General features: G+C 40.8%; 1 protein-coding gene across 6 annotated transcripts in view; it reads right to left on the bottom strand.

The window, feature by feature from the left end:
* Nucleotides 1–27,617, bottom strand: part of Fggy (FGGY carbohydrate kinase domain containing) — a 420,052-nt gene that overhangs the window by 98,243 nt on the left and 294,192 nt on the right. For all 6 annotated transcript variants that reach the window (XM_010610466.3, XM_010610467.3, XM_010610461.3 and 3 more), the window contains 3 exons: nt 24,318–24,465; nt 10,316–10,390; nt 4,171–4,291 (listed from right to left, as the gene is read on the bottom strand). In XM_010610466.3, the coding sequence (XP_010608768.2) occupies nt 4,171–4,291; nt 10,316–10,390; nt 24,318–24,465 (344 nt within the window). The remainder of the gene's footprint in view (nt 1–4,170; nt 4,292–10,315; nt 10,391–24,317; nt 24,466–27,617) is intronic.

Raw genomic sequence — 27,617 nt, 5'->3', positions numbered from 1 at the left:
CCAGCAAGTCCTTCGAACTCTTAGCCTCGATGGCCTCCTTGTCACAGGGGATAAGACCTACTACAGGTGATGGTGAGGATTAACAGCAAGCCTGTGGGTGGGGCTCAGCGCATTTCCTGGCCTAGATAAGCCATGCAGAAGTGGTGGCCACTGTTAGAATTAACATCATTGGTGCACGAAGCTCTACACAGAAGTCACCTGGGCTGGAGGGTGGAGAGGTGGGAAAGGAACAGAGCTCGTTCCTGTCAGCCATGCAGAGGGGAAGGGCCATGGTGACCCAATGAAGAGAGGACACTGCATGCCTTTCCAAAATCCCAGGAATGGTACGGATGAAAGAAGCCCCTCCAAATACTACTCTCCTCCCAGTCAAAAGCTTTTATGTATCTGGTGGGGAAAACCCCATTCCAGACCTCTTCCTTTGGAATAAGAGATCAGAGTGAGCTGAATGAATCTCCTGTTCTTTCCTGGGTTTCCGCCCTCAGTGATCTGGCACAGACTACTACGATGTGAATTTTGGCTTTCTTGTTGAATTAGCTATGTGATCGTAGGCTGGTTACCTGACCTATCTGTGCCTCGATTTTTTCAACTGTGAAAAATTTTACCCATTTTAGGGTTACTATGAGAATTAACAATTCTGTTAAAAGTCAGGCATTTAAAACAGTGCATGGCTTGGAGAATGCAGTAGATAAACACGGCTGTTAAGATTCTTGAATCTTACCTTCTCGGTGACATCTCTCACCCGTTTTGCCCCAGTGGGTGGAATTCCCCACCACTTCTCCCTGCCTCTCAACCAGTCCCACCCCTTCTCTGCCTCTCCCCACCTGCTCCGAGCTCCAGCTGCATCCTTTGCCGGCTGGCTACCTCTCTCACTAAGCTCCAGCTGGGTTCCCTCTTCACAGAACCCCAGGGCCCCTACCGCTCCAAGCTTAGGGGTGGCAACATGTTTTAACCCTAGGTGACTTCCTGGGTGCCTGAGTTTCCCTGCACCTTGAGCAAACTCCATAAATAGCCCCCTCATTCTACTTGTCTTTAGCTAACCTCTTGTGGGTGTGTCTTTTCCGTATCTGGGCCCGGTTGGACCCACACCTCTGTCCTCTGGGTTCCCACCCTACTCTCTGGTACCTGGTCTTTCCGTGAGAGGACCACAAATATGTTTTCTCTCTTAAAGAAAACTTTAGGCAAGGCATCACTCACTGTTCTTTGCATCCTCATGCCAAGCCAGTCCTTGATGGGCTGATGTGCAGAGTGAATAAATGAACAAACGATTAAAATAATGAGTAAGGCAGGAAGAGGGAAACCCGGACCGAAACTGCCAGTACTCAAAACAAAATTTAGCAGAAGGAACATTTAGTTCCAATTCACCAAAGGAAACCTACAATTACTTAGTCCATGCCGAGTGATTCTTGAAACCACAGTTGAGAGAAGCACCAGGGTACAAGGAGGTTCTTCCTCGCACGGATGACATTTCCCGAACTGGCAAAGCCCCATCTCCCTGCCTGTACAGAGCAGGCTGCTCCTAACACAGCAGAGAATTTGCTTCCAAAATATTAAACTGCTTTTTTTAAAAAAATTTAATTTATTGGTACATTCTAGGTAGACAGTACAGTTACATTCATTACTGGGATCTTGTACCTTTACATGCCAGGTCTTGGTTCTCATTTTATCCCCTTGTCCCCACCCTAAACTGCTTTTTTTCTTATTGTCCCTTCTTCGGTTGGGCTGGACTAAAGAAGTGAATGAACATTTACTTATCACCTACTGAGAAGCAGGCACAGAGTTTGATGAACAAACTCCTGTGCATTTACTGCTCAGCATAATCTGAAGAAGGGAGGTGATAACGTTTCTGTCTTCCAGAAGAGACAATTTAGGCTCAGAGAGGGAAAGGAACTTGCCTAGGTCACAGAGCTGCCCTCTTGCTCCTTCTTTGACTCCACACTGTCTCCAAAGAATCTTCCAAATCCTTTGTGATTTTTTTTTCATGTGTATTTCTGAGAATAACGTTCCATTCATATGGTCCTGTCTGAGTCTTCCTTGGCAGGAAAACTACAGCAGATACGGTGCTTAAAAGCATCAAAACACTACCTATCCACTGGCTCTGTGTACTGCTGCCTGTGCAGGTGCCTTTCACAGCGACATATCCAAATGTGCTCTTTCCTCTGGGAGCTGGGTGAAGGAGAGAAGAAGGAATGTGAACTATTTTATCTGCTGCGCTAATGAGTTTAGCAGAGCCCGAAGTATTTAAAGGCAGATGCACTTTGCCATCACTTGTCAGTCACAGGCTTCCAAAGGCAGAGGAATTTCAAGCCAAAGAAAAGGTCCCTTTGTCCAAAACTGTAACTGGGGCACAGTTAGAAACAAAGAGTCCAGTTTCCAGCTGAATCCAAACACTGATTAATGGGCTTTTCATCCAGCAGCTCAGAGGATAGCAGTTTCCAAAGCTGCTGAGTCCCTGCTTCTGAGTCAGCTCAGGGATATCGAGCTGGACCGGGACAAGTTTTCTTCAGGGCTGGAGCTTCGGTGCCAGGGTCACACACGTTGAGTCATGCCTGCCTTCCCTGCCTTTACAGGCCCTGGTTTGCCCATTCTTGTAGGCAATATGTCACCCACAAGTGACTTCTATTTCCCTCCTGCACCTAGGTTGGATGTTTTTGGCTGTTAGAAGGCTGAAATTGGAAAGCGACAGGCCAGATTTTAAGCGTGAACTTTATCTGAACCACCCAGCTGACTTTTAGCTAAAATATAGTCATAGTTTTTCTCCTGGGGGAAGTGATTAGATAATCTGATCCTGTGTCCCCTCTTTCTGCTCACTCTGGCCCATTCCATAGCTTTGGATTCCTTGGGAAAAGGGAGTCATCATCAAAAGAAGAAGCAAGAAATTTTGATTAAGAGAAAAGTATAGGGACATGGGCCCCGGCAGGGTTGGTAACAAGCCCAGTTGTGTCTTTTTCTCGCTGTCTGACTTTGGCAAGTCAATTTAATTCACATTCTTATCCTCAGTTAGTTTGTAAGATGGAAGAATCGGGTTTTTAATTTCAGTGGTGTAGGAGGATTAAACATGTACAGAATGATTCATGCTGACACATATTAGATGACTGGCTCATAGTAGTAACTGTTATGGTTCCTGTCCTGATAGATGCACCCTTATACTGTGTCCTTTCCTAAGCTGTCCTCTGACTTGCATCTCAGTATGTTTATCTCTAAGATGTGAATAATTTACCCTATTTATGACCTGGAGGGGGAGTCAAAGACTTTGACCCGCCCAGCTGTCAGAGTGAAGGAACCAGGGGCAGAGGACAGTGAGGGTCATAATGACTAGAGGCCGGCATCAGACGGATTTAGGTTCAACAGGAGTAGGGGCTGTGGGTAGACTCCAATCCTCCCCTACTTTCCTCCCCTGTTGTGTCCTGATCCCTGGCCCACTCCGGCATGGGTCCTGGGAGGAAGTAAGGAAACAACAGGGGAGAAGAAGCAAGAGGGGTGAGGGTGCCCATGCCAGCCTTTGTTCCCCAGCAGCTCTACCAAGGATGTTTCTCTGCCACTGCCTGTTCCTGTCATAAAGAGCTCGTCCTACTACTCTGGCCTCCCTCCTTCTGCGTCCTGATCCCTGATTGTGATGAGCAGAGAAGGAATCCCAGGACCTTGGTCTCTTGGTTCAAATTCCCAGTCTGCAGATAATTCCTGGTTCTCCCAGTATCTTGACCCTGCATTCTCACTTCAGGACAATATCCTAATCACTTCTTCTAGGCCCTAGGCCCTGTGCTTTCATGGGGGAGCTTCTATCGCCTTGTTCTCTCTCTCAGAGCTCTTGCCACACTGAAATGAGCGTGTCTGTTTGCTCTTTCCCTTCATCCTCAGTAGATCTTCCTCAGTTGGCCTCACCAGAGGCAAGAATCACATTCATTCATCTCTGTATCTCCACTATTCCCCACTATGCCTGGATCAGAAGAGGTACTCAGAACTGAGGACTAAATACTTAAGTTATGATCCAACCTTTGCCATTGTCTCTCATCCAGTACTTGGATATGGACGGAAGTCACTTCCCAGTGATGAACACGAAGACTTCCTAGGCATGTTTGTAGCTCGGCACACTGCCTAAGTCCTACTGTTCTCAGCCAGCCTAGAGGGTGGCTATGCCCATTCACTGCTCATCTCTCTTCCCAGGAGACTTACCAGTAATATCTGCATGCATCTGCACAAAAAGAGGATTCTTACTCAGGCCACCACACAAGAAAAGAGCACTGATAGAGTGCCCTGCTGCCTCCATGGCCTCTATGATGAAGCGGGTCCCAAACTGAAAAGGAAAAGCATGAGGAACCATTAGTATGGTAGCAAACATAAATGATGAGCATTGACCAAGTGTTTACATGGTTATGCACTACCTCAGAAAGCTGAACCTCAGAGAGATATGTTGTCTGTGATTACACAACTAATTAAACCTAAGCCTACTGAGTGGGGATTGCAGTCCAGACCTGCTGGACTCCAAAAGCCTCTTCACTACTCTGTTTACTTCTATCAGTAATTATACAACACTGACAAAAACAGTTGATGATTGTGCTTTTGTTTTTTTTTGGTACCAGGGATTGAGCTCAGGTCCTTGCGCTTGCGAGGCAGGCCACCAAACTGCTGAGCTAAATCCCCGGCCATTTTTTTTTTTTGTACTGGGGATCAAACTGCGGTCCTTGGGCTTGCAAGGTAGACAGTGGCACCACTGAGCTATATCCCAGGCTCAACAGATGATGATATTAACACGGTTAATATTAACATAGTTCTTTCACATATTTGGTGACAGTCTATTGCAACCTAGACCCACTGTTAGATAATGGATTGGAGTGACTGCAATATTGCTCTAAAATTACCAGCATTGATGGCATTTGGATCAATCTGGTTCATTAAGCAGAACTAAAGACTCTTTCCTTAGTAAAGGTACCAAATAATACAGCAACAGAAACAGAAAAGGGGCTCTAATTGCACAAAGAAAGTGAGATGCAAGTGTTCAGGCTGGCAAAAGGCTAAGCCTGCATTTGTCACAGGCTGAAGTGAGGTTTCTGGAGCCAGAATTCATCCCACTGGTGGCGAACCTCTGGCATGAATGCTGCAGAGCGCTGTCTGTATCACTGAAAGTACTGAAAGGTTCACCATCACCGCGTTAGCCCATCCTCATGACCTGGGATGATGTGGAAGGCATTTGCTCTGGCTGGCTCAGAGCATCTCCTATTGTGAGCTCAGTGCTTGTATTCCAGCCTTTCTGTCCTAGCTCCTTCTTGAAATGAGTTATCCTCATCCCTGTCTTGATGAATGTACCAAACTCAGTAAAAATAGTGACACTCTGAGAAGACATTTCCTCATGGTCACTGAGGTGAACTGTAATATAATCTTTAGTTTTGACCAAGCTATTCTGGAGATTGTAATTCAGTTGGAAACGCAAAAAGCCCTAAAAGTTCAAAATTCATAATTTCTTTGGGGGTAAGGATTAAGACAAGAGGAAACTGTGACCTGGCCTTAAGAAGGCAGCATAGTGATTTCTGAGGGGATGGCTGTGGAGAGCAATGAGGAGGAGGACTGGGGGTGGATAGAGAGTCCTTGAAATGTTTAGTGATGAGTAGTTCTGGGAGATGGACAAATCCTAGGTGTGGGCATGGGTGTGAAATGATGAGGTGGAGGGAGGAGAAAGTCAAGCGAGACAAAAGGTCAAGGATTTGAGGGACCAGGATCTCCACAGAAGACCCTCCTTGGTGTAGGCAGCAAGAAGTTGAGAGGTAGGCTGCAGAGGCATTATGAGCCAACATCATAGTTTTTAGGGAAAATATGACAGTGTTGTAGGAAAATTGGTCCTGAGTGAGTAGAAAAGTGGTAGAGATAGTTCAGCTAGGAAGCCAGCAGGATGGCAGCCTGATCTCAGGCCCCAAGGCCTAGGGCGTAGGGCAAGTGAAATCTCCTTGACAGGGCTAACTGGAGAGGCCAGGGTGTGCCTCTGAGGAAAGAGGTATCAGAGGGGGATCTGGAGCCATAGTGTATGGAATCTCAATGGTTTGGAGAAAATGATAAGGGATGGGGCTGTTCAGGAGCAAAAAGGACAGCAGTTACAGTCAAGAGGTCTTTAGGGTTTGTTGAAGCCATTCATGAATCTGGTAAAAATATCGACTAGGTGAAACTTGGGCCTCCAGTGAGAATCCACAGATGTATCGTGTTTAAAAAATTAAAACATGTTGTAAGGCCAGATCCTGCTTATTGACTATAGCTGATTACTCCCAGATGTTTTTCATGCGCCTTTTATAGGTCATGAACCCCACTGAAAATATGATAAAACCTACTGACCTACCCAGAAAAAAACAGATCTCACAGAAAATAGTTCTATGCATAACTTCATGAGGTCAACAGATGCCCTTAAATCCACCATGGATCATCTAATGCCCATGGATTCTAGGCAGTTCTGGTCTCCTTGGGTGGATCTGTAATAGCCAAAGGCATGAATTTTAGGTTAAAGGGGAAAAAAGAACCCTAAGGCAACATTCAGGCATTTCATCTGTCTCTTATGCCTCACCTCCCTAAGACTCAATTCTTATTTGTTAAATAATAACAATAATGCCATATTCTTTCAGCTGAAAACTCTATGGCTTGTCAAAAATGGTGACCTGAAAAAAAAAAGTGCAGTCCCTGACTTGATGAAACACAGTGATGCCTGACTTCCAAGCTTGCTGCTGTCGGCAGTGTATGTGAGAGACTATGGCTTGAAAAATGGTGACCTGAAAAAAAAAAGTGCAGTCCCTGACTTGATGAAACACAGTGATGCCTGACTTCCAAGCTTGCTGCTGTCGGCAGTGTATGTGAGAGCACATGGAAAGCACTTACCAAAGAGCTCTTCTGCTCATCAGCTAGGTGCTACAGATTCCACTGTGCACTTAATAATAATGTTAAGAAACTCAGACACTCCATATTGTTATCCCCACTTAGAAGCTAATAATTTGCAGGGAGGATAGCTGCCTTCCAATTTGCATGGGAATGGCACGCAAAACTGAAATTTTCTATACCTCAAAAACCAAGGACCTAGAGCTGCATGACTGGCAACCCTAAGAGGAGGGTAATGCAAAGCAGATTTCCTGGGAAAAGCAAAGACCTAAACCTCCAGGGGCCTTGACAGCTCATCTCACCCCAGAGCTGCACTGTGGCCAGCATTAGCTCCCTTCTGCAGTTTCTTACAGGGCTTCCCTTTTGGTGGCCCAGAGGCCACTCTGTGTAACCCTTCAACCCCTTGAAATGCTTCCACCAAAGGGCTTTGTGCGAAAATGATTTGGTGCTCACCTTTCTGGAAAAAATGTTTTCACCAAGATATTTAAATTAAAATTAGGCAATTCCACTGGGAATGTACAGAACCAAATGCAAATCATGAGATTTCAAGTGCAAATAGTACTTTTTGAAGGGTCTGTTCTGAAAGGAAAACTGCTGAACAGGCTGTGGATGAGATGGGGTTTGACAGGTTTCTCAGTGAAGCCTGAGCAAGGGAGAATTTTATTGCATGGAGGGTCTTGCAGTTCTGAAAATTAAGTTTTCTCTCCTTGATTTCATTCTGTTCCTACAAAACACTAGCCATAGATATTACCACAGAAAGGAAATTGTTTAACTTATAAATATCAAATAGGGGCTAGGACAATCTGAGGGCCCAGGAAAGAAACAAAATCAAACCATTGTTTTCCAAATCAAACAGGGTAATAGCTGTTATCAGGATGCTTTATTACAACACACATTCTTACCTAAAAGATCAGCATACTCACACAGTTTTTAAAGTGGCTGAACTCCTCCCAATTCAATAAACTCCACAATAAAGCATTATTGAGAAATCTTATTTAAAATGCCTTCCCTTTCATGTATTATAAACATCATTACAGCAATGGACAGAATAAATTTGATCACATTAAATATATGTATGGCCCATTAAATAGAAGACTGATTTTTCAAACTGTGGTACTCAGGTTAATACAGCTGGCTTTCCCCTATCCCACCTCCATTGTTTTAACTTACTTTACATTGGTGGGCTGTTCTTATCAGGAAAAAGCGAAAATCCCACGCCAAATTCAAATTCTGATATGTGTTAGTAAAAATTGTTCTTCAGAATATCCCAAGGCTTATTTCATCGAGGTAGATTTTACAAATAGATCCAAGAAAAATGCAGCATGGTAAAATGGAAAGAGCAGGTGCCTGAGAACAACATGGCAAAGGTTCAAATTCCAACTACCATGCACTTGCTGTGTGACCCTAGCACAGCCTTCTTCCCCTTGTCTGTAAAAGGAGGATGATACTTTTGATTTACAGCATTGCTGCCTTCAGTCACAGCACAGCTGTGGTGTTCTGGTGCCAGGCATAGGGTCGGAGTCATCTGGAAGTCCATGACCACTAGGTGATACCCCTTGGCACATCATGTTTGACCTTGACCTTCATGTCTACCTCAGCATTGTGCTCATGAGGTAAGCATCACTCAGCTGATTTTCTGGATTATCTGTTTCGATGCAAGTGATTCATTCTATGGTAAGACTTCTCATACAATCACATTAGTACACGAAGACAGATTGACTGGTCTGTTATCTACAAGGACTGTATAATCTGTTGACTGATTCTATACTCCTACACAGTGATATTAAAGAAGGTATATGTTCCTTTAGTGGTTGGTAAGTTCTGTATGGATAGATCTGAGTATTTAAAAAGCACTTCTATTGGTGATATTGGTAAATATCCATTTGGTTCTAACACTCAAAGTAATAAAGTTATGAAATAGTTGCCTTGAGAGGTAGAATAATTGAATAGACTTTATGTCTGTGTAGCATTAACAAAACCATTTGTTTAAGAAGTCATGTTACTAAATAAATTTTGAATCTAAATTTAGTAAATTGATTTTTTCTTTATGTTGGTTCTCATTCTCTTTCCAGAAACGACTAGACCATACTGGATTAACTTATTTTGCTGTACCTACCTGCTCTGAGACCCTAAAAGCCATGACTAACTCCACCAAAATGTACTTTCTAACAGGTATACACATACAAACTTTTTGGGATTTCAGGGTTTACAACCTTCTTATGCTCCACTCTTGGGTCACCTGTAGATAACAATATTTCTTAGACAATATTTGAGCATCTAGGATTTTTGTTTTCATTTTGGACCTTTAGTTTAAGAGCTCCTACTATTGTAGATTTAAATTCTCCTTAATCAGTAGGCTGTTCTTAATCAGCCTACTACCTGATTTAAACAGCTAATTATAAATTATTTCACAAAGTGAACAACATTATGTGTTTTATAAATTTGGTCATTCTATTTTTTTTTTTTTTTTTTAGTTTTTAGTTTTTTTGAGACAGGGTCTCATTGTGTAGTTGAGCCTGACCTGGAACTCACTATGCAGTCCAAGCTGGTCTTGAACTCACAGTGATCCTTCTGTCTCAACCTCCAGAGTGCTGGGATTACAGGCCTGCATCACCATACCTGGCCTAAATTTGGTTATTCCTAACACCAGTTTTTCTAATGCAAGCACACATGGCAACTCAACTTAGGAGGTAAGTTAGACAAATGAGAGATAGCTCAAAGAATTTAATTCCATTCAGCTTTCAGTCATGTGGGGTTATGAGTAAAGCAGAACTGTCAAATTTCCTTCCAGAAAACCACCATTTCTCTCTTTCAATTAAGGAACTGTCACAAAAGCTTGGGATACTTATGGCTTAGAGTAGTACAAGGGGTGATCTGAAGCTATGAAGAATGTTTAAACTAAAAAAAGTTACAGTGAAAATGTTACTTTGCCAACAATCCCCTTTAAAATAGCTCCCCCCACTTGGAACACACTCGTCCCAGCAGTCTTGCCACTTTCTGCAGCAGTTCTGGAAGTCCTTTTGGTGTCTTTAAAGAGGTAAGATTAAAAAACACAGTAAATTCTGGTGCTGAGTGTCATCCGATGGAAAGGATGGCCCATAAAGACGTTACGAGGCATCTTCATCGACCTTATTCACTGGGTGTGGCACCATGTGACTTCTGGCTCTCCTCCAAAGTCAAAAGGACCATGGCAGGTAAACATTTTGAATCAACCCATGACACCGAGGCACTTATGAGAATACCACTAAAGACATGAAAGAAGACTTCCAGAACTACTGCAGAAAAAGGCCAGAATAATGGGATAGGTGTGTGCAAACTGAGGGGGATTGCTTTGATGGGGAGTGATGGTAACGTGCCTTTCACTGTAATAAGTGTTTTAAAATTTGAATCACACATCATATTTTAAAATCACACTTCATACACTGCTAGCCCCAGATTCTTTATTAAAAATGGCATTAAAGTATCTTACAGCAATGGCTTGCACTGTGGCCAGGTAGAGGATGGCAAGATCATCAAGGTCCTGAGACAATGTCAATCCTGTGATCTGAAGGGAGAAGGAAAAGAAAAGTAGATGGCTGAAGGAGCTGACATGGCTAGATATAGTTCCCATGAACTCTGAATGTGATGTTTTCTTGCTGAAACAATTTCACATGCAAATCCCCTTTTTGTAAGATGAACGTGGAATGCCTACTAAATCATTTATTCTCTAGACCTGGGAAAAAATACCCCTTACTCCCCCCATTCCTCCAAATGCCTTGCCCTTAGAATAAACCAAAGCAAAACAAACACTATGGGATGATTGTGTTTGATGCTTCTTAGCATGAGATTAAATGGCTTTTTCTTTTTCTTAGAAATATCTAATTTCTGTGGCTTAAAAGAAATGAATCTGTGAACAGTGGCATTGTACTACCTTCTCTTGGCTCAGTTCTGTTTCTGTTAGAATTCAGTAAGTGCTCAAGGGGTATTCAGGGTAAAATAAGCTGTCTCCTATAAATGTCATACCAACTGGGAGATAATTTAGAATTTGTGTTCTGAAAGGGAATCCCATTAAAGTCAGTCAGAACCATATGCCTATATGGAGAAGGTCAATCTCCGAGAATGCCAGTAGGCTGAACAGGAAGCTGGATTTGGATGTCAGGAAGAGTTGCCCACAATCCCACCTTCATAACTCTTATTCATCAAGATGTTCTCATGGGACATATCCGGAGGGTAAAGGCTGATGGCTTCTTCAAGCCTAGCCTGAAGTTTATGGGCATTAATACAGTGGAACCTTGGCTCACAAATTTAATTCCTTTCATGGTTCTGGAGAAGATGGCCACATTCATGTTCACATGGAATGATGGCCGTGGTTGTGTTCATCATCTGATGCAGAGTTCTCAAGCAAAAGCAAATTTTGCCAACTGTTTCTTTTGAGAAGAAAATTGTTCACAAAACAAAAGCATTTATGATCTAAGGTACCACTGTACTACAGTTCAGTTTAGGTTTTCATATTATAAAATTAATTCATACAACATGCGTTTACCCAAGTTATATGGTATAGTAGTCTTGAGCTCAAGTATGTTTGATTATGAAGCTTGCAAAAAGTAGCAGAGGCAAGTGGTCTACCTGGGTCCTGGTCCTTCTTCTGTACCCCTACTTAATATAGTATATCCCCATGAAGTCACAGTTCAGTTTGCAGCCTCAGTCAATGGGCGATTTTTTTCTTAGAACCTAATAAATAATTGTTTGTGGAAACCCTCACAATTTAGTGGGAACTGCAAATATCCTCTGTAAATTTTTTTTGGGGGGGAGACCTGGGAAAAAATACCCCTTACTTCCGCTATTCTCCCAAATGTTAGTAGCTAATTGCAAATAGCTAATCCTAGAGCAATATTCAGTTCTCCTTGCTGCTGACTGGCCACTGCCCTGTAATCCCTTATGGGGAGCCAATGTGAGATGTGTCAAACCCCAGGGTGTGAGGACATCAGAGAGTACCTGAGGCCACAATTTTGTCGTTCAGCACACGAGTATGATGGGGCTTCATTATATAATAATGAATCAGCATAGGCAACCACACATGCACCACATGGCCTGCAAAGTTGCTTAGAATGTTTTGTCTTACTATGTCTCAGTACGCTGATAAAAAAAAAACTACTATATGTTCTTTGTTGGAAAATAAAGCTAGGTTCCTGCTTTGTAATGTCTGTTCTTTTCTTTGGGAACTAGCCTGACCAGGGATCCCTTTGGCCCACTGGCCCCAATACCCTTCTGGTAGACGTGCCAATGTTCCCACATCATAACAGGTTACTGTACCATGTGTAGCTATCTTGGGCGTTCTTGTTTTTGTTCTTAAAGCCCTAAGATCCCCAGGATGCTACCAAATTTTCTGCACCTTCTGAGGATTTATTAATATAGTGTTTTATTACATTAAATTACATAACTGTGGGAGACATAGCATATGTAGGGTTAAAACTATAAAAATAGTCATTTATAGGCATTTTTCTGACCATATTTGAAATTTTTAGTTTTTCACAATTCATGGGTGCTCTAGGACCGTAACTCCCTTGAATTTTGGGGTCCACTTTACTCTCTCTAGATTCTGCCCCCAACCAGGATTGGTTTATTTTTCCACCCGCAATACCAGGGATTGAACTCAGGACTTTGCGCTTGCCAGGCAAGAACTGGTCTATTATTTCAAGGTACAGTCACCATTCGATTGACCAAACTAGACTCCCTCCCTACAATTTTTTGAATCCATCTCCTTTACTGGGTTCTTACTGTCCTCCACTTCCTCAGTTCAGGGCACCATATGTCCTTCCCTATTGCTGATACAGCCCAGAGCAAATCCACATTTCTAATCATGCTCTGTTTCACAATGGAGCCAGAGTGACCGTTCTCATGTGCAAATCTGAGCATGTTGATCCCTGTTGCTTTACTTTGAAGGAGAAATGCCTTTTCTGTGTATGTACACTCTCCTGGCTCATCGCTGCTCACTTCTCTAGCACCTATTCTTGCCCTTCCTCACTTGTATCTTGTGCTCCCACTATTCTGAGTTATTCATTTCACTGTACCAAGAGGAAGGAACTCCTGCCTGAAACAGAGCTACTGGTAGATGGCTTACTCTTGGCAAATATTTGGGAAACCTGATGAAAACTATGGCTTTGATTTCAACACACAGGAAGATGGAAAGTTTGAAGAACAGACCACAGAGGAATTCTAGGGCTCAGCCTTCTCAAGTCAATGTTGTGAAAAAATATCTTTCATAAAATTCTGTGATGGCTTGTGTTTAGATGTCCCCCCAAAGCCTCAGGTGTTCTTAGGTGGGACCTTTTTCAAAGGTGGCTGAATCTAGAGTGTGTGATTGATTCAAGGTGCAATGCTAGGCCCAAGGGCACTAGGATTAAGGGGGTGAGTGCTACCTACCCTAAGTAGTCTGGATAAGACAAAAGGGGCAGAAAGACACCGTTAAGATGCCTTGTTGCTTTTGCTACCCACTGTACACCACGAACTGTTTTCTCCTTTGCAAGATCTGTCAGTCATACCAACTTACCTTGGAGCTAGTCAATTATGGACTGAAACCTCTACAAACTGTGAGCCAAATAAACCTTTCCCCCTTTAACTTTGGGTGTCAGGTATTCTGTCACAGCAAAGAGAGAAAAGCAACTAAGACAAATCCCCTCAGGATCTAAACATACAGTAGGAATGCTGGAACTAGGCGTGAACATGATAACAATGATAGTATAGAACTTCATTTTACAGGTTAGGCTCTAAATTGACCAAAGGTGGCTGGGGATTTAGTTCAGTGGGGATTTACCAGACAAACACAAGGTCCTGAGTTTGATTCCTGGTACTGAAAAAACATTTCCCAAAGATCACAGAGAAGAGAAAACAGAACCAAGGTATTCTGACAGACTTTGCTTATCTTATTCATCACAGTATCCTCAGTGCCTAGTGCTGTGTTTGCTACACAGTAAATATTAAGTTAACATTTGTCAAATGTTTGACAATTCAAGTTCCTTTTTTGCTACGGAATACTTTTTCTTCTATATTCTATCCTTTTTCTATCAATTTATGCAACTATAATTGAACAACATTAATTCCTTGGCTCATCAAATACAGAGGGAAGACATTTGCTCCATGCCCCAGAGAAGCATGACTTCTTCTTGGTGACTGGAGTACCTGGGCCTGACCACTTGCTGCCACAACCCCCATACCATCACACCTATGCATCTTTATCACAGGAGTGACTCAGATGAGAGTAGGATAAAAAAGCAGGTTCCCTGCAGCTCTGGTGGAGCCTTGTATGAGCAAAAGGCATCCATCTCAGGGAATAAATTAAAAAGCTTGATAGGAGGGAGAGTTCAGCCACATCAGCTGGACACCCTGTGGTAGGCTATGTTTCTGGCTTAAAATCACTGGTTAGGAAACTACATGGTCTTGTGCATGTTTTTCTGTTGGTCTATTATGGAAGCCAAGTGGCCATGGCTTAGATCTCTTTTCCAGGTGAAGAGGTTGCCTCCCTCTGGCCTCTTCTCTCTGGCAGCAGTGGGAAGTGATCCTCTGTGTCTGATCCAGAGGTGAATCTTGAAGACCAGATCTGGATAATTTGTGATGGGAGTGGGGAAGTCTCATTTTATATTGCAGAACATTTCCCAATCAATATTTATTACAAAATCTAGTGCTTTGTATAATAATATAATTAATGTAACTGGTTCTGTATCCTTCAAATGGATAAGAACCCATAAAGAGAGAGGGGTGTGATACTTGAATTTAACACTCTCAGTCCTCTGCAGATATCCATGAGAATATTCAAAAAAACATTAATATTAAAGGAAAGAGATACTTTCCTTTCTCTAGATTTCCATCATTCCAAGATATCAGAGACATCATGGAGACACTTTCTTCCAGAAAGTGAGAATGAAGTAATCAATATAATTGAGCCCTAAATTAACTCTTGAACTTGCTAGCAGATATGGTAAAAAGGGACACACAAAGGGTGAACTCTGATTTTCTTTTTCTAAATACAGTTATAACTCAAGGAGTCAAAGTTATTCCTAGTAAAAAGTTCAGAAGAGGCATGATATGTGGGAGCTGTGAAGTATCAAAAGAGAAGTGAGCACAGCCATTTCCTATATTCGCTTACTACCAGCACTAGAGCCACATTTGTGAAATGTGGGTTAGTGAAGAATTTCCTCTCTGAAGTACAAAGATGCCATGACCTGGGATCCTGTTTCCTTGACATCTCACCTGATATGCAAATGGAGACCAAGAAGGTCAGAGAAGTATTAAAGCCTATTTGGTTCCCTCTCAGATACCAAGGACTTGATGTTAAAGTCAGCCCAGACGGAACTTCCCAAGGAATGCCTGCCATCTGCACTGATTGGGAGATTGCAGAGGCCTCAGGAGGTGCTGTCCTACAGGAAGGTGGCTATAGTACCCTAGGAGTCCTGGGAATGCACAGGGGAGGTGGGGCTTTGCGATGGCTGTGCATGGCGTCATCAAGGAGTGGAAGCAGGGAAGAAACAAGTGGAAGAAGTATTTATAAATATGCACATGGCTACTTTGAATGTTTGGGCACAACAATCAAATGTTCAGGGAAGTCCCACGGGAGACTTGAAATGCTAAGCACATTTTATTTATTTTACCAATTGTGTAATTAAGGGAACTGAAAAAGAAAACAATATTTAGAGATGTGGGAATATTGCATACAGTGGCCAAAAATACACAAACAACTGTAGCGAATTTCAACATCTTAGATATAAAATACTTACCCAAATACTACATTGAGGTTTTTGCACTTAGAAAGGAAGTGTATGTGAATGGAAAGATGATGAACTTTGGAGTAGGACACATGGGTTTGAATTTTGATGATCTAACTCACGGCATGACACTGTATGAGATTTTTAACCTTCTGAGCTTCCAGTTTTTCTTCTGCCAAACAGGGATGTAGTACCTCAAGGCATTTTTGTGAAGACTGAATCAAATCTCATTTGTAAAGTGTCTTACTTTTTCAGTGAGTTGTACTGAGCTAGACATTCCTTTAGCTCTTTTTTCTTTTTTGGTGGGGGGCAGGGATTGAACTCAGGTCCTTGCGCTTGCAAGGCAGGTCACAGAACCGCTGAGTTAAATCCCTGGCCCACATTCCTTTAGCTCTTGCAGTGCCCACTATGTGCATGTAAGTGACATTTATACCATCCTCTCTCTTTCCCTGAAATTTCATGAAGGGCTCAATCCATTTACTAACTGGGGTGCAGAGTGGACTGTGGCTGGACAAGAATTTTTCTCAAGGCAGTGGAACTTGATTTTTCATGTCCATTAACATTTGTTCTATATAGTTGGGTGCACTAGTATTTGTTGCATATATATTATCATCTCTTCCTCTTGGATTGTTCCCTTTACAAGGATGTAGTGGCCTTCTTTGTCTCTCTTAAGTAGTCTTGGTTTGAAATTCACTTTGTCTGCAAATAGGATAGCTACCCCTGCTTATTTCCAGGTTCCTGTCACATGGAGTATTGTCTTCCATTCTTTGACTTTCAGTCAATTTGACTTTCAGTGAATTTCTTTTTTAATTAAGTGTGTTTCTTGTATGCAGCATATTGCTAGATCTTGCTTCTTGGCAGTGCATTTTGAGAAAAGGCTGAGCAGTGAAGCAGGTAGCCGCTAGAAAGGTCGAGGAGGTGAAGAGTGGGAAGGAACTAAGGCCAGAGGACCAAGGCTGGAATCTAAGTTGGAGTAGAGACGCTTTCCTTAAAATGTTTCTTAATAGAAAAAATTTAAAGTCCACTCTATGTCTTATGACTGTTTTGATCTTACTTTCTTCAGTGAGAATTACACACTTAATTGCTTTTGATAGAGGTTTCAATTCTATTTTTGCATTCAGAGTTATCTTTGTCATTGCTTTTTCTTTTTACTATTGTCCTTTTGCTTATCTCATTCTTCCTGCATGTTTCTGCCCTATCTCATAAAGACATGTCTTTAAAGATCTTCTCAAATATGGTAAATGTTCTCGAATATTTTCTTTTGTTTTCAGTAGTAAATACTTTTTTTTTAAAAGCGGGCTTTCACTAAGTGTTCAAATGATACATTTTCTTTTATATGTTTTTTTTTCCTGTAGGACTTACTGTTAGTTTTTAAAGCCGTCCCTAATTAAGGATCTATGCATCTTCAGTGTTTCCCAGTATGATTTACTCTCCAGTCCAGCCATGGTACACTTGGATTTACCTCTTAGTGTCTCCAACTAGATGCTGATTACCAGAGCGCAGTGTTTTTTGTTTGTACAGCACTGTAAGACTGAATCAGATCACCACTGCTTGGCTATTTCCTCAACCCTAAAATAAACCTTCCCCCAAATTCACAGAGCTGCCAGGGTGCTTCCCACTCTACCCAGAAGCAGAGTTCTAGGCAGGAGCCTTAAAATACAAGCCCTTGCTGTTCATCCTGACTCACTCTCCTGCCCAGTTGGCTTCTTGGCATGGCACTTTTCAAACCAACTGAACTGAAAGGAGCACAGGGAATGGCTTTTGTGGGAGGAGGTAATCCAAGGAAGCAAACTCACTAACTGCTTCACAAAATGCTCCATAAACCATAAAACCTATCCATGAGGGACAGCCAGGCTTGAAAGGACTGCATATTTTCAAAATGGAGATGCCCAAACTCACCCCAGGGTGGAAGTATGATTTGTTGCTATGTCCTATATTATGTTTATCAAACAAGTTGCATGAATTCCTCAGATTCTGCAAAAATCTTCTCTTTGGGAATATCTAGGTAGTTTTCCTAGTTGAATATCATCTTAATTTTCAAAGGTGCAATGAATTTATGTCATTTTTTTTTTCTTCACAGGTATTTTCCAGTAAACCAGAGAAAGGCTGCATCAATGTTTACCAGACAGATAACACTTTACAAAAAGACTTGGGTATAGTTCAGACTAGCATGGCTGCCAGCAGATCCCAGCCAGGGATCTGCCCTGACATCAGAGGTTTGGGTAAACCTTCCTAGCCAAGGCCCACCCAGGAAAGAGCTGCACAGCAAGCACACAAGCTTCAGTCAGAGGCCCACCCCATAGCATAGGTGACTGTGCACAGATCATGGAGAACAGCAGTGTGGTTCAGACCAGCCCAGCGCTGGTCAGGGAACTGCCCTGACCCCAGAGGCTAGGACAAACCTGCCCAATCAAAGCCCTCCCAGGAAAGAGCTGCAGAGGCACAAAAGCTTCAGTCAGAGGCCTGCCCCATAGCATCAGTGGTCTGAACCCAGGAAGTGATGTACTAGTGAGCAGCAGAGAAAAGGCCTGTTCGTGGCTTGCTGAGAGTTGAAGACCACTGGGTGAGCAAAAAATTATCTCAATAAAGGCACAGTAGGCTTCATTTGTTGAAGTGAGAAGACATGGAAACAAATACCCAAACAAGACTTCCAGATAATCTAAGGCAATCATAAAAAGAAACAAGATGGAACAATCTGATACTTACTCCCTGTACTCCCTGAATGGGGAACCAAAGAGGATCTGGAAAAAATGAAGTCAGGAATAATTTCTCAGATAACAGCAGAGATTGTGCCCATAGTACAAGATATGATTAATAAATGTAGAGTGGACACAGATAAAAAAATAGAGGAGCTGAGGAATATGATGGAATCCCAATATAGGAATTCATAAAACAGATACAAACAGATTTCCAGGAGATTAAAAACTCCATTGAAAGTTTACACAGTAGAATGAGCCAATGCAAAGATAGAATTTCAGATATAGAAGATAAGATTGCAATTAGTGAACAGGAAAAGAAAAAAATTTTAAAAATAGTAAGGAACTATGAGAAATCAATCCAACAGCTGCTAGATGATGCAAAGAAGAATAATATAAGACTTACTGGAGTCAATAAAGAAACAGGAGAGAGTGCAGACGACATAGAAAAACTGTTCACAGAAGTAATGGCAGAAAACTTCCCAAGTAGGGGAAGAATTATGATGTACAGATAAGCAAGGAATATAGGACTCCAATTAGCCATAATAAAAAAAAATCTGCACATAGACATATAATAGTTAAGATTCCAGAAACCCAAAATTCTACAAACAGTCAGAGAAAAACAAATCACATACAAAGGAAAGACTATCAGAATTACAGCAGACTTCTCAACACAAGCACTCAAGGGAAGAAGAGCTTGAAGTGATGTATTTCAAGCCCTAAAGGAAAATAACCTCCAACCCAGACTGATGTACCCTGCAAAACTGTCTTTCAAAATTGATGGAGAAAAAAGATACTTTCATAACAAACAGCACTGGAGGAACTTCATGAGTACTAAATCAGCACTCCAAAAATGTTTAAACATTGTCCTAGGAAATGACAATGAGGATTACAATTCCAGGAAGCCCAGCAAAATGAATCCATTAGGCATGACAAGAAATTAAATGCAAAGGGGAAAAATTCAACAACAACAAAAAAAGTTATGACAAGGATAAGTCAATACATATCAGTAATAACCATCAATGTTAATGGTCTCAATTCGCCAATCAGAAGAAATAGATTGGGAGAATGGGTCAAGAAACAAGATCCAACAATATGCTACAAATAAGAAACACACTTAATTCAAAAAGAAACTAACAGACTCAAAGTTAAAGGGTGGAAAACAATACTCCATGTGGCAGGAACCCCCCCACCAAAAAAAAGCAGGAGTAGTTATCCTCTTTGCAGATTACATAGATTTCAAACCAAAAATGGATTAAGAGTACAGAGAAGGACATTACATCCTTGTAGAGCGAACAATCCAAGACAAAGAGATGACAATCATATATATGCACCAAACACTACTGCGCCCAACTATATATAACAAATACTAATGAACATGAAAAATCAAATAAGTACTAACACAATAGTAATGGAGGCCCTCAATACCCCACTATCACAAATAAATAGATCAGCTAGACAGAAAATAAAAAATGAAATACTAGAACTCAATCAAACTCTTGAACAAATGAACTTAACGGATATTTACAGAGTGTTCCACCCCACAAAATCAGAATGTACATTCTTTTCAGCTGCATATGGGTCGGTCTCCAAAATAGACCATGTACTTGCTGATAGAACATGTCTAAGTAAGTGCAAATAAATTATTGAAGTAACCCCCTGTATATTATCAGACCATAGTGCAATGAAGTTGGAAATCAATAGCAAAAGAAACTTCAAGAATTTCACAAACACATGGAAATTGAACATACTCCTGAATAACCAATTGGTCACAGAGGATAATAAAGAAGAAATTAGACAGTTCTTACAATTACATGACAATACAACATATCAAAATCTATGACACAATGAAAGCAGTCTTATAAGAGAAATTCATAGCACTGAACACACATATTAGGAAAACAGATAGAGCTCAATTAAAAAACCTGATGCTGAATCTCAAGTTTCTAGAAAAAGAAGAGCAAGACAAACCCAAAGCTCAAACAAGGGAGGAAATTATAAAGATCAGAGCAGAAATCAGTTCAATTGAGGCTAAAAGAACAACGCAAAAAAACCCCAACAAAGCTGAGTTGGTTCTTTGAAAGAATAAACAAAACTGACAAACCCTTAGCTAACCTTATCAAAAGGAAGGAAAAGACACAAATACATGTAATTAGGAATGAAAAGGGTGAAATTACAACAGACCAAGCAGAAATCCAGAGGGTCATCAATACCTACTTTGAAAAACTTTACACCAATAAGATTGAAAATACAGAAGAAATGGACAGATTCTTAGATTCATATGAATTACCAAAGTTGAATGAAGATGACATAAAAATTCTAAACAACCCAATATCAATTAATTAAATTGAAAATGTAATTAAAAATTTACTAAGAAAAGCCCGGGCCCTGATGGCTTCACTGCTAAATTCTACATGACATTTAGAGAGGAACTACTGCCACTACTGTTTAAACTCTTCAATGAAATTGAAAGGGAAGCAATACTACCAAATTCATTCCTGGAAGCAAGCATCACCTTGATCCCCAAAGTAGAAAAAGACTCAACTGAAAAAGAGAACTGTAGGCCAATATCACTAATGAACATAGATGCAAAAATCCTTAATATGACACTGGAATGCACAACATCATCAAGAAGATCGTGCACCCTGACCAAGTATTCATCCCAGGAATGCAGGGATGGTTCAACATATGCAAATCAATAGATGTAATACACTATATTAATACAGCCAACGATAAAAACCATATGATCATCTCAATAGGTGCTGAAAAAGCATTTGACAAAATCCAACATGCATTCATGATAAAAACTCTACAGAAAAATGGAATAGTCTACCTCATTATGATAAAAGCCATCTATGAAAAACCAACAGCCAATATCCTACTAAATGGTCAAAAACTGAAATCCTTCATGATAAAATCAGGAACAAATTTCCAACAGTGAATGTCATTATATTGTGTACATTAAATGTACCAATAAAGTTAAAAATACTCAAAGTGAGACACTGAGCACTTCCTTCAGTTTGCACAGATGTCTATTCTACATTACAAGGACCACCGTGTGTAGTGATGATTTACACACACACTCATGCAATAATGATCTTTCTTACTTTCTTGTGAACTTGGGGTAAGTATTTTTTGTTTTTGTAGTCTCTGGACTTAGCATAGGCAGCACATAATAGGCGATCATCACATATGTATGGAATGGGTGAGGGTTCCACAAAGGTAAGAGGACAACCAGTGGAGAGGAGGGTGAAGAAGCAGGAGAGGGTGGTACAGCTGGAGTGGAAGTTCAGGGAGTCCAGAGGTTCACTAGGAAAATGTTTTCTTTTTTATTTTTAAGAAATAGCACTAACTTCAATTTGTCATAGATTAGACAAGGAAATGAGGAGCTCAGTCACAGACATTCACATGACAAGCTTTCTTTCCCTGCTAGAACACTGCATATACCATGACTCCTTTGGCTCTAAACCCTCTTCCTTACTTGGCTCAGAGTCAATGTCCCTCTTGTTAGAAGCCTTCCTTGGCTCCCAAGACACGGCTGTGCAATCTCTTACAGCATCAAGATGGCCTGCACGGTGACACCTAGCGTTTGCACACCTTCCCATTGCATTTCATCTGTCTACCCCTAAAGATAGTAATAGTCCTGACGGGTGGAACTGTGTCTCATTACTCTTAGAACTCCCTTGATATAACAGGACCTGAAAGCTTATTTTATGTTGTTTCATTGAGAAAGACTCAATTATATAGCCCAGGCTGATTTTGAACTCATGATCCTTCTTCTTCATCCTCTTAGGAGCTAGGATTACAGAAATAGTCCACCACATTTGGCTGGAAACTTATTTTAATTTATTTTTAATTTTAATTTACTATGACATTAATATTAATAGTAAGTATTTATGGATAGTAAGAATAAGCAACTATTTAATTCATTTGGTATTAGTAAATTGTCCATATGTTTATTTCTTCCTAGAGTAATAAATAACCTGTTTATTATCACAATGATGCCTACAGATTATCATTAAGCACTTACTATGTGCCCAGAGAAGTGATGCAGAAGCCAGAAGAAGAAACTGTACATAGTTTTTGCCATATGGAGATTATCCTGACAATTCTAGATGCTCTTAATATTTTATGAAACCCTTCTCCCCATGCACTTTAAACCTGCCCTGTGAATTAAGGAATTTTTTTGAATGAATGAATGAATTTTTGAGCCTCACTGCATCTGCAGCATTGGTTGGCACACTAGATACCCAATGAGTATTTACTGAATGAGTACTGGAAATGTGACTACCAAAAGGTCTAACATGCAGTAACACTGTAGCTTCCAGCATAAACCTTTAATAACACTGTAGATTCTGGCAAAAGGATATACAGTAACATGCTTACAGAAGAACTTCAGGAAAATTATTTTGATTTATTCAAAATTGGAAGTAAGGAGAGAGATTCTGAGTGAAGCACTAAAACTCTTTAAGGAGTAAATAGAGCAGATTTGGATATAATTGGGCGTATACCCCAATGCAAGAAGCCTCTTTTAGTGTGTACATACTTATTCAAATGAGGTGGGCATTCCTCAAAGCAGCCCACAGACTCCTTTGGAAGTCAGGTGAGACATGATGCCTGGTACTGAGGCTGGTTATGACTTCTGGCAAGGGATGGCTGCAGATTTGAACTGGTCCAGAGCTATGATCATTTACTGCGCTACCCCGCTCTGTTTTGGGATCATCTTAAAAAATGGACAAGTCTCTTAACTCCATAAGTTCTTTAGTATTCATTAAAATACTCCTGTTTGTACCTATATAAAATGTGTTATTACCCTACCCCCCATCTGTACAGAGTTGGTTATCTGAAAATAAGGCTTCCTAGCTAAGCCCATGACCACACGGCCCTCTGAACAGTCCTCTCTGTCACCATAGGCTGAATGAGAAGACCTAGCTATTATCTGTTCTGGAAGCATGTTTCATGGTCTCCAGACAAACATTAAAAATGGAAATTTTGTTATGTATAATTCTCTGCTTTTTTGCCCACGTCTCTCTTTCATTAGCAAAAGTTGATTATGTCAACTAGGTAATGAAAACAAAGTTCAGATCTTCCTGTTGAGGATAAAAATATTTAAAATAATCAATAAAACCAACTGCATGCTGTAGTATTTTGGGGCTTGAACTTCCTGAAGGCTGCAGGGTTTACCTGAGGTCCTGCTGGTTTCATGCCTATCTATGCCTCGCATTGCTTCTGGTGCTTATTTTTACTACCCCTTCATCTCCTTCTGCTTTGGTTCTAAACTTCCTGATATCTTCCTGGATTTGGTAATCATGGCTTCTTATTTTGACCCTTGGAATTCACACTTAGGTCTTGCTTTAAACTGTTTCATTCATTCTCAGATATTCTTGCTGGTCAGACTGCTCCCAGCCACCTAGTCCTCCTGGCCTCCATGAAGTTAAGCCTCTGGATAAGTGGTTGTAATCTTGCCCACCAAGTTCATCTTTGACCTTCTAGGAAGGCCCAGAATCTGTACTGGGAGTGACCTTAAAGCTTATTAAGATCTGAATTTATTACCCATCATAAGTTATTAATGGTATTTATTTTTGACCAAAGTTTAATTTGAAACCCTAAAAATATTGGTACAGATTCTGAAGAGCCCTGACTCAGGCTACATGACTTGTGGCCATGACAAGCAAAACTATGGATGGTAATATTTACCACCAATTTGCCAGGTGGATGGAGATAAAAAACATGACTTTATCAACTGACGTAAATACACAAATTACATAGGCACAACTTCCAACCACCATGGACAAAGCAGCAGAAGGAGCTGAACATATACTACTCTGAACGTGCTTAAGGCTGGCTCAGGAACAATGAGAACTTTCAACAGGTTGTCTTCGGAACACCAAGGTCCTTCACACCAGCAACGCATTTCCAAGAGGTCAGTGTGCTAGTGGCCTGTTTTGTTTTATTTTTCCTCTTCACTTTGCTTCTTCCAAACTTTTTAGTGCTTTGGCCTGCCTTCACCTTCGTGCAAGGACAAGCTGTTACTTACCATGCCCTTTAGTGTCAGATCTGCTAAGGGAGACCGGTTGCCATGGAAATCTGGCCAAACATGTAAATCAACAGTGAGGAAACCCACAGGCTGAGCCTTCTTAATCAGATCCAGGTGACTGTTCAAATATGCATATACACTCTGGCATCTGCAAGAAAAGTGGATTTTGTTTTTAGAAAAGGACTAGGGTTAGGAGCCAATTGTTCTGCAGGGGAAAAAAATCGTACTTCCATATCAGACCCAGACTCCCAAAATCTCCAGCAAAGAAACTACTCCTAGAAAAGCCAGTCTACTGCACTCTCCAATAATACCCTAGTGCCAATGTCCTACGGGGAAGCAATAAGATTTGAAGTCAGAAGACCAGATCTGGGAAAGGCTTTAGTCCTGACAGATAGGTAATTCAAGTTATTCAAACCTTTGAAACTACCCTCTTTTCATCTGTAAAAACAGATACCAAAATCCCTGTCCAACCTACCTCAGTTATTGCAAAGAAGAAGACTGTATGTTAAGATGTGACATTTTGGGAACTATAGAATATAGTAGACACATAAAGGATTTACTAACATCAGTCTTCCTCACTGCAATAATGATGATGAGATAACAAAAGGAGGCAAATATATATTTCTGAATCCAAATAGGAACTTGGTAAAGGAAGGGTCTTGAAGACATGAATGCAGCTTGGATCAGGAGATGAGACTTGATTTTTATTCCTAAGCCATGAAATGACATTATGCAAGTTCTTTCTCCTTTTTAAGCCTTAGTTTCCTCATCTAATGAAGGAACCAGACCAGGCCCCTCATTCTTCATGTGAGAAGAAGGCATAAGATGATGAGCTTGGGAATCAAGACAGTGCTCGATTCAGATCTTGGTGTTATTTGTCCTAGCTGGGTCACACATATTAACCTCTTTGAATCCAACTGTCCCATTCATAAAATCAGTGTAATGATAACTACTTTGTTGTTTTAAATCTTATTGCCCAGCACCTGGATTGAAGTTGGTTAGCCTTATTGTACCTAAACATGATGCCTTCTAAAGCTCTAAGGATTCAAAGCTCTCAACTAAGGAAAGTGAGTATACAGAGGTCAACATTTTTCTACTTCTGGCTGTTGTTCCTTCACTATAGTTTTAAAGGCGAAAAGCATGGCTTACATAATGGTAGAACGAAAGTATAGGATATCAAGGCCCAACAAAAGTGACTATCTCAGACTATTTATGATTTATGATTTCTAGGTGTAGTTTTACGATACTGGGAACATCTCCATGGATCCCATGAAGTTTCTGCAAGTTGCCCAAATTGAGTGTAAAGAAATAAACAAGTAGAGCAGTGGTTTTCAATCTTTCTTTCCTCCCCATAGCAGTGAAATTATTTTATTAAATGCAAATTTCATATGGAAATATTATTTAGGAAATGTAGAGAATCAAAACTGCCTTGTGTGGGGCTGGGGATTTAGTTCAGCGGTTCGGTGGCCTGCCTTGCAAGTGCAAGGACCCGAGTTCAATCCCTGGTACCACAAAAAAAAAAAAAAACGCCTGCTTTGTGTACAGGTGAATACCTGTGTGTGTGTGTGTGTGTGTGCGTGTTATGTGTTTTGTGGGGATAAAAGCAGCCTTGAGTATGGACAAGTTCTTTCTTTCTTGCTGTAACACTTCATGCCCATTATAAAATTTTCTCTCTCTGATCATGTCAGGAGGAATAAGCTACCACCTGGACAAGGTTCAATCACCACAGGGCAGCAGCTCCCTCTCCTGAGGAGATGGTAGGCCCTCTACCACCAGACAAGAAGGGAGGCATCACTCACAGCTCTCCACAGGAGACCATTCAGAGGCGAAGAGGCAGGACTGGGTCCACATGAAAACTGTTGTGTGATTCTGAAGCCAGATGCTTTATATATCTCAACTCAAAAAATGTTTGTCAAAGCCCCACACTCACACCTTATTTTAGGATATTATTGTTTTCTGAAAGGATTTTCCCAGGGCCATAGGCCAGAACAATATAAGGGGTAGAACACGAACATACACTTTTCTATCTCTGAGCTTTCTTTGCTTCTGGTCCAACAGGACCAACATTTACAACAAAAAGTCTTGCGAACATCCTTTTTAGCTCAAAGCCAAGAGTCTGCACTAACCTAGTGACTTTCCATTTCAGAATATCATCACTGCTCTTAGAGGATAGTTTTTTTTTTAAGTGCATGTCTATAAATCTTTTCATTCTGCCTCTCAGGGAATCTCAGAGCAGGACATTTGGTTTCAGACATCTGAGTCAATAAAAACCTACAGGCCTAATTATTATTGATTTGTCATTGTCTCATTTACTGTGGGTTTTTGCAAATAGTGAGATTCATTTGGCCTCTCCGTATATGGTCACTCGTACTCTAATGAGATCCCTGGGGGATGGGGCATATGTTTACCCCTTTGACTCCTCACCTCTGCAGCTGTGTGTTTATTCTTTGGATTCAGCCATTCCTCTACATGTTTTTTCCATTATACCTTACCATGTGAGCTATCTGAGTATATCATTCAAAATAAAATGTACTTGGAAGACATTAAAATAACTAATGCACATCATCATTCACATGATTTTAATCTTGCATGATACCTTTTTGGTCCTGACTTTGTTTCATTTTAATTTTGTATGTTTTATCAATTCCCTCTCAAATGGCAGTCTGCTCTCTTCGGACTAGGGAATCACACAGTGACTATGATCCCAACTGGCTCATTCTTACCTTCTCATGAACCCCGGGATCATATATCCTGTTTCAGAGGGACAGATTCATGCCATGCAAGCCCAATTTGGTATGATGAAAACTATTGGGAAGAGTAAAGGGATCAAACAATTCAAGATATTACCTATATTTATATAAATAAATATACAGATGTATGTATACCAATTCCCCAAAATGAATGGAACTATTGTGTACTTAAACATACACTAATAAAATAAATGAATAAAAATCTAAACATTCATAAAGTGACTTCACCATGTACTATGAGTTGAATGAGTAGTTACACAAAACCTCTCTGAAACCATCTATTTCACTATTTTGCAATACTCTCTACCCTAGAGGATACTGGGGAGATTAAATACAGAGCCCTGAGCATATATAGTGTTAGGGTATTGAAAAATATATTAATCTGAGAGTCAGGGCAGATTTTTATTCAAAAAGCCTATTGTTTCTATTCTTAAATGCAGACAGCATCTCTAAAGTTTCTCCTCTGCTCTCCCTCTACGCAAATCATTTAATTCTTTGGGTTCATAGTCTACCCAGAAGTATTCTTTTTTTTTTTTTTTTTTTTTTTTTT

Source organism: Fukomys damarensis, unplaced genomic scaffold, assembly GCF_012274545.1.
Source record: "Fukomys damarensis isolate Sample0158 unplaced genomic scaffold, DMR_v1.0_HiC HiC_scaffold_23, whole genome shotgun sequence".
Lineage (NCBI taxonomy): Eukaryota > Metazoa > Chordata > Mammalia > Rodentia > Bathyergidae > Fukomys > Fukomys damarensis.
Note: the sequence above shows the minus strand (reverse complement) of the source record. Positions and strands in the feature narration are given on the sequence as shown.